Source organism: Marmota monax, unplaced genomic scaffold, assembly GCF_021218885.2.
Source record: "Marmota monax isolate L192 unplaced genomic scaffold, Marmota_monax_Labrador192_F-V1.1 WCK01_AAM20220418_F8-fsc00098, whole genome shotgun sequence".
NCBI lineage: Eukaryota > Metazoa > Chordata > Mammalia > Rodentia > Sciuridae > Marmota > Marmota monax.
In genome coordinates this window covers 3,692,092-3,706,723 of record NW_026694639.1, presented here as the reverse complement: position 1 = coordinate 3,706,723, position 14,632 = coordinate 3,692,092, and the positions used below count along the sequence as shown (strand labels likewise).

The following is a 14,632-nucleotide window of genomic DNA, read 5'->3' as shown; positions in this document are numbered from 1 at the left end:
GGAAGTATTTAAGTTTATTAAAATAAAAAAATATGTTATGAAAGAGAATAGTCATTATTTTTAAAAATCTCTTGATGGTTTTTGTTCAGATCCATAAAATGTGCTGCATAGCACCCACAGACAGGAGACATTAACTCTACCAATTGACTTCATCAGTATTTCATATTGATGTTCTTCTGGATGCATTATAGACATTAGAGCTGAATTCCTGCAGCCAGATAGATAATCTATTGTGAATAATGGAATAAGTGATCACATTTTTAAAATGATATTTAAAGAAATATAGGGAATGAATTGACTTTTGTAGTTATTAACCTGAAGTCTTCATTTTGACTACAGTCCTCGCTTGGTAGGCAATTATTGTAATTCTCAAACATTTCATTTTCCTCACCTGTGTGATATGTATAATAACATCTATCCAATAGAGTAATGGATATATTAGGTAAATGAATATATTGAATTGAATTAAATATTTGTTCAGTGTTCTGGAATGTATAATGTTAGCTGTTTCCGATTCATTTTTATATTCTTTCAAAATTTGTCAGTCAGATTTAATGTCTCACTTCCATGTTTTTTATTACAATCAAAAAAGAAATGGTGGTATTTCTCAAGAGCAAATTATTACTGTATAGTATCAACAAAGATAAAATTTTCTTTTGCATTTCTACCTCCTTTTTCATTTCTCCCTCGTTTTACATAAATGCATGGTCTCTAACAAAATAGATCAATTATCTTGTAAAAATATTAATAATTAAGATAGAAAATCTGTTTTTTTTTTTCCTATGGAATTATTGTCCACTGCCTATATTCAGCCGTCATAGTGTTGCAGGTCAGTATGTGGGCAGGTGCTTCCTCTTCTCCCTTTCACAGCGTGGACAGATACCATTATTTAGTCATGTCACTCTTATCTACTATAACAAGATTCTTCGAAGTCCGTCTCAATGCAGAGCTTCAACAAGCCATTTTACAAGGAAAAATACTTTTCCCTTCAAGGAATGTTAATATTTCTGTACCATACATTATGGTGTGTTCAAAATGAGGTGACTATTGGAACATAAGGAATTAAAAATAATAAACTATGGAACTATGTCTCTAAAAATATGTTTATCAGTATTTGCACTGATCATAAAGCATTGGGAAAAAGCCAGTTGTGTTAGAAATGCTTTATGTCTATTTAAGGGATCATGATGAATACCACAATTGGAAAGTAGGTTGTTCAAAAGAAACTGCCACTTTGAAAAGACTGATACATATTCATTATCAAGAGATATTATATTTTTCACATCATCCATCTTTCAGTGGATATTTATTGAACCACTTGTGGTGTATATAATGTAGTTCAGTAAATAACTGATCACATAGAGAAGTTTATAGTAGCTTAGTGCTGATCAATTAAGATGACAATGCAAAATTAAGAAGTAATGGACTTCTAGATATATGGTAACAACTGTAACTGCTGAGAAGTGTCTTATGAAAATACCATCCTGAGAACTCATGTGCTCTGGGGAGGGAGAGATAGGGCTTGAGCTGGGTATTCAGAGATGAGTAATATTTGCTACAGAGCATACTGAGGAAAGAATATGTTGGTTAAGATGCCTCGGGCAGAATTTCTGATCTTGACCAATTTAAACAACCTATCGCAGCATCTGCTAGGTGCCTATTCATCCCTTTTTATTCCTCAAAAACAGAATGCCTTTATTGTTGACACCATTGTGACCAGCAACAAAAACCATCTTCTCCAAATTTTTCACAGCCACAAGAGGCCAATGAAATCTATATAGAAATTTGAGAAAGTTATGTATTTCATAAAAAAGAAGACTAGAATAGAAAAAAAAAGTTCTTTTTTTTTAATCTTTCCTATTTATTTTTCTTTATGTGCCTTGAGTCTGTGGTACTAGGAAGTACAGGGTCATCTTGAAACTAGGAATGAGCAGAAGGAGGAGAAGATAGCTCAGAGAAAGACCATGCAGTTCAGCCATACTGTTTATCTCAAAATGACAACCTGATGACTTCTTGCTAATTGAGACAAATTAATTCCTGTCTGCTTATAGTTACTGTAACTTGGAGTTTTAGTTGCCTGGAGCCAAATGCATTTCTAACTAATACAGACAATAAGCAAATGCATTATCTCAAATAACCAGAAATCTGAGAGTTTAGTAGCTCTAAATTGTTTAATTCATTAGCTTTGGGTTGGCATCAAATGTATGGAACTGTACGGATGCCTGTCTTCTTTATGTTTCCCATCCCCAGGTAACCCACTTTGCTATAGAATTAGTTCCTCATATCAGTTTTTATATTTGCAACTCTATCTTGAGAATAAACAAATAGATTTTCTTCCTTTTGGCTTCCTTTTAAGAACAAGGCAAACTTTTCCTAGATGTCTTTTCCATAGTAAATCTCGTTATCTAGACTTGCATTCCTAATCTGTATTTAAGTAACAAAGACGACAAAAGAGAAATAATCTCATCATTGAGGGTTAGCTTATCCATGTGCCTGAGTGAAAAAAAAGGGGAATACTTACATAAAAGTTCACCTTGGAAAAGATAGGGAAAGAATGCCTATAAAATAGTAACCAAGCCAGAGAAAATATCCGAGAGACAGAGCGAGAGCGAGAGCGAGAGAGAGAGAAGTAGTCTGAAACATAAATGGTTTAGAAAGCAAGTTTATATTTAAGAGAGAATCTTCTGAAAATGTGAGTGGAGTAAAGACCATTTTGAACATGAGACAGATTTTATCCTAAAAATACTTTGCCTCAAAGTAAAGGTTATTATATTCAAGACTAGTGATTTGTGAGAGTAGTTTCAGAAAGTGTGAAGAAAATGGAATATTTTCAGCAAGAGAAAATGCAAGAGCACTCTTAAAGATGCTCATGTGGTTTGGGTTTGTAAGATTGATTGATAGGATGAAGCCTGCACTAAAGATAGTCTCTTAAAATAAGCCATCAACTTGAACCAGTGTGATGGTTACTGGATGATAATGGAGGGAACAGATTCAACAAGTTCTCAAGGAAATCCTACAGGTAGTGGTGGAACATTGGAAATGGAATCATAGAATATAGAATCAGTGGTGATTCTGAAGGTTTGCATGTTTAAAAGGAGATAAGACTCATGTTATGAAATGGAGCCATGATCTCAGAGAAGAACCTATTTGGAGAGGTGAACAATGAGTTTGTTTGGGGATTGTAGGTTTTGAGTAACAATTGAATATTCCAAGTAGAATTTATCTAAAAAGAACATTTTAAAAAAAGAATAATAAAAACAATTTATCTTGCTAAAAAGAAGCAGCATTTGAAGATGTTAGTCTGTTCTGCATTGTAGTTGTAGAATCGTAGGTCATCCACATAAAAATATAGAAGTCCATGGTAAATCATGAATGAGGATAAATATAAAGAGTGGTAAAGTTAAGCCAGTAAAAAATATATATATATATATATATATATATATATATATATATATAGAACAAGGATAGCCTGACTGTGATTGAAAGATAATAGAAAAGTTGTGTAACCTTGAAGGAAATAAAGCTATGGGATTGTAATAGCAGCATTTTGATAAGGAGTTGAGATCATGGGCATATTGGCCTTAGGGGGAAAAAAAGGAAAAGTGACTGATTTTGAGATGGAGAAAATAAAATATGAGATTTTATCCTGTTTGTTTAGGTGTCTCTAAAGTTTAAGATAAAGACACATGTTAAGTAAGGTGGTACAGGAAGAACAAGGGTGTCCTGGTGAATAAAGAAGGATGTGGAATAATTTTCATAGGGTTTAAGTGTCGGAGTTAGTTATGTAACAGTACAATAGTATACAACTTGTATGTGAGATCATTTTAAAGAGTACATAACAGTAGTCTCCTATGTGCATTGGAAAATACTGAGTATTTACAGATGTATTTGCTATACATTGAGAGAACTGAATTTTTACTTATCTATATAATATAAACTATAGTATAAAATATTGGCATGACATACATAAAAATGCATAGCATCCATTAATATGTGTATGAAAATAAATGAATTATATAGTTATGTAGAATAAGAATGATGTACATGATTAAAAATTAGTTTATTTTTTAGGGATTTGATGCAGTAATACTTAGGAAGTAGAATGTTGAGAAGTAAAAGTCCTCTCGGGGATCCAAAAAAGTTCATATTAAAACAGTAAAGGTCTGTTTGGTATATGTTTGGCATTCATTTAATGACAAGGTTTTTTTTTCTGATTAAGATTATGGTAACATAAGTTTTATGTTAAAAAAATTATGATGGAAATTTTTTTTAAAATAACATGAACTTCATCTTTTTAAAATGAAGGATAAGTCAATGACAATCTCAGTAGATTCATACTGATTAAATAACCCAATCATTCATTCTGTCTATGTAACACAGTCAGATTTTACAGTGAGTGCTCAAAAATAATAACTGCTATGCAAAAAAAAAAGAAAGAAAAATGAAAGCCTAGATATCAGGGTATTATTATGAAACTTTTCACAGATGACTAGGAGTAGACATTCAGCGATCACCTATTAATTTTTCTCATTGTGAACAATTTAATTTTTAATGAGTTATCAATCAATACTTTTAGAAGAAAATTTCTTTCATTATTTAGTGGCTGGCTCTGAAATGTGCGCCAGTGATTTATATGGTACCCCATAGGGTTTATGTCCTGTACACTTTACTACTTTTCTCAAAGGTGCCTTGTCTTTAGTAAATGACTACCTCTCTCAAGGTCTGTGCTATTCAAACACAAGACCGAACGGAGGGACCAGCACTGAACATCTAGGTGATGGAAGCTGTTTATTTAACCTGAATTATCTCTACTATCATGATGCTATGTTCATTGTTTATGTGCAGACAGTTTTATCTGTCGCCTACCAATATTGTTAGTCCATCCAGATAATACCTTAAGACATGACACTTTTCATGCACTGCTTCTAGATCCATTGATTAAAAAAAGTTGCAGTACATAACTGATATTATGCATGGGTGTGCATATTCTGATTATATAAATGTATTTATAAAGAATTAAAATATACAAATACTAATATATTAAATCATCACAAAATGTAAGGTCATAGGAAACGTGATAAACATCTCCAGTCACTGCCATGAACATGTTTGTTTCACTAGGACTTTACGCAAGTACAACAGGAAGCTGCAATTTTGAAACAACTTCAGGAAACTGGACCACAGCCTGCGGTTTGACTCAAGACTCTGAGGATGGCTTGGTTTGGGACATTGGCAGTGAAATTTCTGCTGAAACTTTAAGTCCAGACTCTGATCACACACCAGGTTAGTCTAGTAGCAATTCCCAGTCCATGTAAGCCTCTACTATGTGAACGTAACAGGACATTTCTTGTGTTCATGTGGGGTTAGAGCCTCATAAGCTTAATGGAAGGAGAGCATTTCCCTTCGGTTTTTACCCCTGAATTATTAAATAGACCCAAAGCTGACATTGCCACAGCAAGGAAGGCCAGGATTTACATTTTAAGAGGTACAGATTTTTATTCACTCTACCCTAAAGGTGTCTCTAGAGTCCCCATTTGGGACAGGCTTGGGTGGGTGGCATTCTAATTAATGGATTCAATAGGTGAACAGACAGGCAATTGGCAATGATGAGAGTTCTCCTGCTGTCAAAATGGACAGTCAGCTGACCACCATCTTCATTCCTGCTGGTCTAAAACACAGGAGTGAAGATGAACAAGGTAAGTGGTGATGGAAGGAGTGAGCATCCACAACATCTTGACACATTCTGCTTACTGCTCTGCAATATGAGAGTAATGCAACCTTTAACTGCTTTATGATCAGTAGACTCCAAAGAGAAGTGAATTTATGATTGTACAGAGAAATCCCACAGACTCAGCGCTGAAAAGTGTTAACTTTTTTTCGGTATAAATATATGTGTTTTCTTTGAATAAAATATAGTGTTTCTTATGGATGAAAAGTAGCCTGAGATATTTGTGGCAATTTTGTGTGTCAACCTGGAGGATATTTTTGAATGAGATTAATATTTAAGTTGGCAAACTTGGGGAAAGGCAGATTGCTGTGCATATGTGGCCTCCAATCAGTTGAAGGTCCCAATAGTATAAGAAATACCATCTTCCTCAGCAGGAGAGATTTCCTCAGTATACTCTCAGAGAACTCTAAGCTTGACTGCTTCTCCAGCACCAGTCCCCTCTGCAGATTGTGCAATCTCCAGCCCCCCAAATTACCCGGAGTCCATTCCTTTGAATAAATCTCTTTCTATGTGTGTATGCATGCTATTGATTTTGCTTCTCTGGAGAACCCTAATACAGTATTATTCAGAACAACTGGAACACGGGTACAATGAAAAAGAGCAGAATTATGAAGAGCTGAAGTAACTTTTCAAAGTAAAAGTATGTAACATTGGATTAGCCATTTTATGACTAATGAAAAGAACAAATTAATTTTATTATTTATAACCAAGATGGGTATTCTAATTCAGTGGGAATTAGAATTAGTGTCCTTCAATATTTTTAATCAGTATTATTTAATTTGGTGCTGGCATATCTGGTGATCCACTGGAAGGATAAGAAATTATGAATAAAGAAAATGTGGTGTATATATATATATATATATATATATATATATATATATGTATAAACACACAATGGAATATTACTCAGCCTTAAAGAAGAATGAAATTATGGCACTTGCAGGTAAATGGATGGAGCTGGATTAATTTGGTAATTTGGGGGGCTGGAGATTGCACCATCTGCAGAGGGGACTGGTGCTGGAGAAGCAGGCAAGCTATCATGATAAGCAAATTAAGCCAATCCCAAAAAGTCAAAGGCTGAATGTTGTCTCTGATATGCAGATATGGATGCTGATCCATAATGGGAGGTGGGGAGCTAGGGAAGAATGGAGGAACTTTGGATAGAACAGAGGGGAGTGAGGAGGCAAGGGGGTGTGGGAGTGGGAAAGATGGTGGAATGAGTTGGACATTATTACCCTATGTACATTTATGATTGCATGACTCATATGACCCTGTGTGACTCTGCATCGCCAGAGAAATGAGAAGTTGTGCTCCACTTAGGTACAATGTGTCAAGAATGCATTCTGCTGCCATGTATAACTAATTAGAATAAATTTAAAAAGGAAATTAAACCTCAGTCTTATGTCATATATAGATGTACATTTCAGATGGATTAAAGAATAGAACGTAACAAATAAAAACAAATCGCTTTGAAAGAAAAAAACAGAGAGTAATTATGTGCATTTTGAGAGGCAGGATCTACCTTCCAAAATTCATTACTCAATTTCTAAAACCAATTTAGAAAGCATTTTGGCCACATAGAGACATAAGAAACAACACATAATGATTAGTGTGTGAGGACATTGATTTTGGCATATTCGCAGTCAAAAGCTGGGAAATAAGTGAATGCTTCTCATACAATCATTTTCACTCCTTTGCTCAGCCATGTATCAAATGCCAGGCAGTCTTCTATTTCCTAAGGATACATCAGTGAATAAAACAGATATAAAAAAAAATCTCTACCACAGAAGAGCTTGTATTCTGGGAAGAGAGAAAAAGATGATGGATAAGGAGAAGTTGAGGGTGCAAAGAAGAAAAGAATGAAGTAGGGTTCGAAAGGCCAGAGTCTGCACCTTGGTCGGTGAGTGCACTGTAAATAAGATGGTCAAAAAAAGCCATGGAGAAAATGCCATTCAAAAAAAGACCACAAAGAGGAAAGGAAGGGACCACAAGATTACCCAAGGAAAGAGTGTCCCCGCCAGAGGTAGATCAGACTGCCTGGTAGATGTCTCCAACTGAGGCTAGTGATGTTTGGGGCACTCACATGAATTCTTGGGGGCCTTCCTCAATGCTGTGTTTGGCAGAACTCCTGGTCTCTACCAGACAGCTGCCAAAAGAATGCATCTCTCTAGAGAGGGTCTTGACAAACAGAATGTCCTTAGAAATCACCAGCTACCCACTGGAGGACAAAATCACTCCATTGAGAACCTAGAATAGTCTAGAAGCAGAGGTCACTCATGAAATCCACAGCATGCAGTATCAAGACCCTGCTAAAAACAGTTTAGTACCTTACAATTGATTCATAGAGATTTCCCAGGGATAATGTCAATGAGTAAAGCAACATGAAAAAATGATCATAAAGTTTAATCCAATTTTTCTAAAGTGAATGACAAACACGTATTTATACGTATGTATACATCTATCCATAAATATTTCCATGATGATTATGCATGAAGAAAAAGAGAAAGGACACACACTTGTGTATTCACATGGATTACTTAGGTGAGTGACACAGTTGGAGTTGAGGAGAGCAGGAATAAATCCAAAAATAAGTAAATGAAAACAAGAATGTCATCTCAAAAGAAAATCTAGCATATATGATGGTAATACATTGATGTACTTGTGAAAAGTGTGGTGAATAATTTTAAAGATTGCCCACTGGAAAGTTTATAAACATTTCATTCTCATTTTTAATATTTATCTTTTCTTCTATATTTCTCTTTAATCAGTTTTCTATTACTAAGTAGTATAATTTTTTCTAAAAGTTTCAGAATACCAATAATCAGATACAAAGGAAAAATTTTCTTGTAATCCTAGCGCAATGATATGACTTTTGATAGGTGTTATCTTTGTTTATACTGCCATTTCTTTTTGATGGATACATTTTCAAAATAAACCAGGGCTTTTATTTTAATAATTGAAAAAATATAGTGCAAAGAAGGTTGTAGGTTGTGAATATTTGTAGTAGGATAGTTTTAGTTATAATATTCCAATTTGGTGATAGACCAAAATTTATAAAATTATTTAATAATTATTTAATTAGTAACTAATTACTAATACTTGCGCGATAGTAAATATTCACAACAATGAATATATATTTAAATGGATTTTTTTTACTTTTATGGTAATTTCTGAGAATGAGTATGGGTTTGATTTCCTTGAGAAATAATGAAAAATAAGCCAATTCTCATTTTTGCTGCTCAGCTCCAGACAATAACGTGTAGACACAAAAGCTGGGGTTCTTTAGATCCATCTGCAATAATCTTCCCTGATCCTAAGAAAGTACTTGAAAAGTAAGCATATTTCCACTAGTTTAATATTATCAATGGTACAAAAGTATTGTAAGCTCAGTGAGCCAAAGACTGTAGACAATAGATAAGAGAAAGAAAGATCACATTCACTTTTCAAGGAGACAGATGAGTGATCCATGATACCTTTTAATAGAACTTATTAAGGACTATTAATAGGAGTATTTATTTTCTTTTTTAAACTTTATAGTTAGTGCCAGTTCATTAAGGAGCATGTGAAAAATTTTGAATCTGGTTATTTATGTGATATTGTATAACAATATGCTGTCCACTGATAAAGAAATATCATCATTCCTACAGGATATTTTATTATCCTCCCTGTTAATCACTACTTGAGATGGTATATTTTTTAGAGCGCTCTCTTCAAAACAGTTTGATTGTATCATCCTTGGTGCACAAATACTGCTCAGTGAGCTTGTTGAAGTATCTCTGAAACAATGGGCTGCTAAATAAATTGTAAGGGTATTAATTAATGTTGACCCTCTGGGAAAAACAAAATTCTTTATAAGAAGGCCAACAGATTAAAGAGCCTATGGTCTATTTCTAAGCATCACAACATTACTGTTAATTAAAACTGTATTTATGGATCTTTTCAATTATTGTTACCAAGATGAAGAATTAGATACGTAAGAAAGCCATTTTCAATGCCCATCTCAGGCCTGTTTACGAACCATTTTAGAGATATTTCCCAGCTGTAGGGAGAAATCACAAACATCAATCCATTCTGTAGTCTACATATGAATAGCATTGATAGTTAATATATCCAAGATTTAATGGCAAGAGTGACATTTATGTGACATGAATACATGAAGGCATTATGCACAAGGCTGCTATTTTCTTATTTCCCTTCCTTCATAATTTTGTTCTTTTTAATGATATAGTTGACCATCTCCACAATTGTACCATAAATTCCAGTTGGTCAGAAGTCATATCTGTGATTTTTATGTACCCCCTAGCATTTAAAGTCAAATGAAGTCACACTTGATAAGTACTTTGTAGGTCACATGTGACTTGGATATATCCCCTTCCATATTGATTAGCAGCAAAGTATTTTGGATTAATTAGTACAAGTATTTCCTTAGTGTCTACTAACTACCATGCATTGGTAGTTATAAAACCTGAGGGTATGTGTTAGAGTTTGAAAAATTTCTGGAATAGTTTGTTGTCCCATATAAAACCTGCATGCTCACTATTGTGCAATTCCGTATTCACCATCCAAGTTAAAAAATATCCCCTACTAATCTTAGTATGCTAATAGTCTCATTTCTATAACAGCAATTTAAGATGTAATGTGTTCAGAATACATAACTGAACTTGATACTTGGTTGGCAGCGTCCTGCAGATTAGGCAGATGATAACTGTTCTTCTGGTCATGCAGACAGGACAGATACCATCTTTCCTACATGAGAGATGAGGACCACAGATGCTAAGTAACTTCTGTAAACCTGTCTAGTGAGCAACAAGGCCTGAGCTCAAACCCTAGAGTGTGATGCCTACTCCAAGCCCCTTTTCAGGACATTAATGTAGCTTGCTTCCTCTTATATCCAGCTCTGCATGGATCCAGTTAAATTCCCTGTTCAGGGCTCCCTCACTTCAATTGCATTCTAGACTTTTATCGCTTTTTCTCCCTGGTCTCTGAGAGAGTACACAGAAACTCCTGTATCCAGGACAGGGGTATGGAATTTGACATATAAAATTGAGTCCTCCCTCACATGTCAACCAGACAGTTATTCTCAGATTCATTCTGCTCTTATTCACATATATGCTCGCTCTTGTATTTACTCTAACAACATGCTGTGTACAACAAAAACAAACAAACAGGTAATGACTGTATAGTTACACATGTCAAAAAGTTCCAATCATATCTCAGGAATTCTGTAGAGGAAGAGGCAGAGAAGGAGATGCAAAGGAAAGTAAAGAAGAAAGGAGAGAGTGGGTGAGAGTAGGGAACAGAGTAGGAAAAGGGAAAGAAGTCCAGGAGGAGGAGATGGGATTAGAGTGAAGGAAGCACTATAGCATAAATTTCTGCCCAGGGAAAAGGGTTCACTATAGGTCTACCCAAGGATCTAAAAAGGTATCCCAAAATCAAAGTAAAAGGATTTATGGAATGAATTGTCCCCCACCCCAATTTATATGTTGATGTCCTAAACCTCCATGTGACAATGTTTGAAGATAGGGATGTGAAAGAGGTAATTAAGGTTAAATGAAGTCAAAAGGATGGGGCCCTGATCCAATAGGAAGGATTTCCTAACAAGAAGAGGACCAGGCGCTGGGAAAACTGGAAATCCATATGCAACAAAATGAAACTGAATCCCTTTCTCTCGCCATGCACAAAAGTTGGATCAAGGAGCTTGATATCAAATCAGAGACACGCCCTCTGATAGAAGAAAAAGTTGGCTACGATCTACATACTGTGGGGTCGGGCTCCAAATTCCTCAATAGGACACCCATAGCACAAAAGTTAATAAGTAGAATCAACAAATGGGACTTACTCAAACTAAAAAGTTTTTTCTCAGCAAAAGAAACAATAAGAGAGGTAAATAGGGAGCCTACATCCTGGGAACAAATCTTTACTCCTCACACTTCAGATAGAGCCCTAATATCCAGAGTATACAAAGAACTCAAAAAAATTAGACAATAAAATAACAAACAACCCAATCAACAAATGGGCCAAGGACCTGAACAGACACTTCTCAGAGGAGGACATACAATCAATCAACAAGTACATGAAAAAATGCTCACCATCTCTAGCAGTCAGAGAAATGCAAATCAAAACCACCCTAAGATACCATCTCACTCCAGTAAGATTGGCAGCCATTATGAAGTCAAACAACAACAAGTGCTGGTGAGGATGTGGGGAAAAGGGTACACTTGTACATTGCTGGTGGGACTGCAAATTGGTGCGCCCAATTTGGAAAGCAGTATGGAGATTTCTTGGAAAGCTGGGAATGGAGCCACCATTTGACCCAGCTATTCCCCTTCTCGGTCTATTCCCTAGAGACCTAAAAAGAGCATGCTACAGGGACACTGCTACATCAATGTTCATAGCAGCACAATTCACAATAGCAAGACTGTGGAACCAACCTAGATGCCCTTCAATAGACGAATGGATAAAAAAAATGTGGCATTTATACACAATGGAGTATTACTCTGCATTAAAAAATGACAAAATCATAGAATTTGCAGGGAAATGGATGGCATTAGAGCAGATTATGCTAAGTGAAGCTAGCCAATCCCTAAAAAACAAATGCCAAATGTCTTCTTTGATATAAGGAGAGTAACTAAGAACAGAGTAGGGAGGAAGAGCATGAGAAGAAGATTAACATTAAACAGGGATGAGAGGTGGGAGGGAAAGGGAGAGAGAAGGGAAATTGCATGGAAATGGAAGGAGACCCTCAGGGTTATACAAAAGTACATACAAGAGGAAGTGAGGGGAAAGGGAAAAATAATACAAGGGGGACAAATGAATGACAGTAGAGGGGGCAGAGAGAGAAGAGGGGAGGGGAGGGGAGGGGAGGGGAGGGGGGATAGTAGAGGATAGGAAAGGCAGCAGAACACAACAGACACTAGTATGGCAATATGTAAATCAATGGATGTGTAACTGATGTGATTCTGCAATCTGTATATGGGGTAAAAATGGGAGTTCATAACCCGCTTGAATCAAAGTGTGAAATATGATATATCAAGAACTATGTAATGTTTTGAACAACCAACAATAAAAAATTAAAAAAAAAAAAAAACAGTAATTAAAAAAAAAAAAAGAAGAGGACCAGGCAACAGAGGTGAATTGGACAAACAGGAAAAAAGGCCATTCAAGGACACAACAAGAGAGTGGCCATCTTCAAGCACAGAGAGAGACCTCAGGAGAAATTAAATCTATTGACACTATGACCTTCAACCTGTAGCCTCCAGAATCATGAGAAAATAAATTTCTTTTGTTTATGCCAGTCAGTCAGTGGTATTTGATTAGGACTGCCCTAGCAGATCAATGCAAATAAAAAGAAAGTTTGGGATGAATTTTAGAAACAGTAGTCAGAACACCCAGGAGAGTGGGGAAATGGCTTTGCCAAGTGTGTTTCCTACCAGTGATCAATGTTTTCAAACTCAGCTACCCACAGCAGTGGCCTTTTCTCTTAGGATAAAAATCAGAACTGCTGCACAGATTGGAGTCTTCCTGGGAAGGAATGATTATGAGATAATAACAACCTCGAAAAGAGACAGATTCATGCTTGGGGTTACACAGGATCAACACAGTAGGTTTTCAGGGTGAGAAAATGATAACTGTTCAAAAAATAAACACTTAAGGCATTGCAGTTTACCTGAGTGTCTACCCCTTGGGCTCAGAACCAAGCACACTGTTTTCAGCCTTAACTTCATAGTAGAACTATCTGGCGAGTTTTGTTTTAAGGACTAATATTTGGGATCCACTCTCAAATATTCAGATATAATCACTGCAAGTTGTGGTCAGGGCATCAATATTTGTAAGAATGTATAAGATTTTAATGTGCAACCAAGGTTGAGAGCCCTGCCCTATAGGGAAGCCTTCTAGTGTACATGGCCACCCACAGGTACAGCACCTGCCACTCACTCTCCCAATCAAAGGAGAGATCTGCTGGAAAACAGTTCTGTAAAACTACTATGAACATTGTTTATTTTTTTCCTAAACAATAAAGTTTTCATTAATAAATTTAAAATGAATAGCAAACGATCACAGGGAATTTAAAGACAATTGAGAGAGGAAGATGAGGATGTGAAAAGGGAACAGTTATCCCTGAGGAAATAGATAACTAGGTGTAATGGACAAATGTCACACCTACGCTTTTTATTGCTCTTTAAAAACTGTTCCTGTGCCTGTTTATTATTCAGCCTTACGAATGAGTCCTATGCCACCCACCTTCTCAGGGACTAGGATAAAAGCTGCCAATCCAATGCACATGTGCAAGATTTTGGGAAGCAAGCAGCAACATCCTCCTCATTTACCTCACTACTATGCTAGCAGCCATTTTTTATGTGCACTATTATATAAAAGTATTAGGACTATATATTCACACATATACATCTATATTTATATGAAATATATTTCCTATTGGCTGTTCAATTATAATACGAATGTATAATTTTAAGATATGCAACAAGCTATTTATGAAAAAAGGAGTCTTTACCTTACAGAAATACATATGCTTTAGAGATGATATAATTTAATATCCCAACTGGTGTTCAAATAACCCAATTGAATTGAGGTTTTGGGTGGAAATATACAGCAAATAAGACATCTGAACATGGATTGAAAATTCTTGAAGCTAGATTTTGTATAGCAGTTTGTTTTCTTTTTTTCTAATTAGGTATAAATTTGAAATTTCCAAAGTAAAGATGTTCAAAATAAGGTTCCCCACAAGTATGAATGTTTAAGAATGCACACAACTCAATATCAAAAATAAAAATTTTAAATACCTGGTAGGAAAAATGAATGAAGGACCTGAATAGACGTTTTTCCAAAGAAGACAAAAAAGTACTAACAAACAGGTCTATGAAAAAATGCTCTTAACCTCCTGGTTCA

The 14,632-nt window shown here is 35.5% G+C and overlaps 1 protein-coding gene across 1 annotated transcript in view; it reads left to right on the top strand.

Annotated features, from left to right (window-relative positions):
- Window positions 1–14,632, top strand: part of Malrd1 (MAM and LDL receptor class A domain containing 1) — a 670,952-nt gene that overhangs the window by 473,310 nt on the left and 183,010 nt on the right. The window contains exon 31 of the mRNA XM_046423053.1: window positions 5,122–5,283. Coding sequence (XP_046279009.1) covers window positions 5,122–5,283 — 162 coding nt within the window. The remainder of the gene's footprint in view (window positions 1–5,121; window positions 5,284–14,632) is intronic.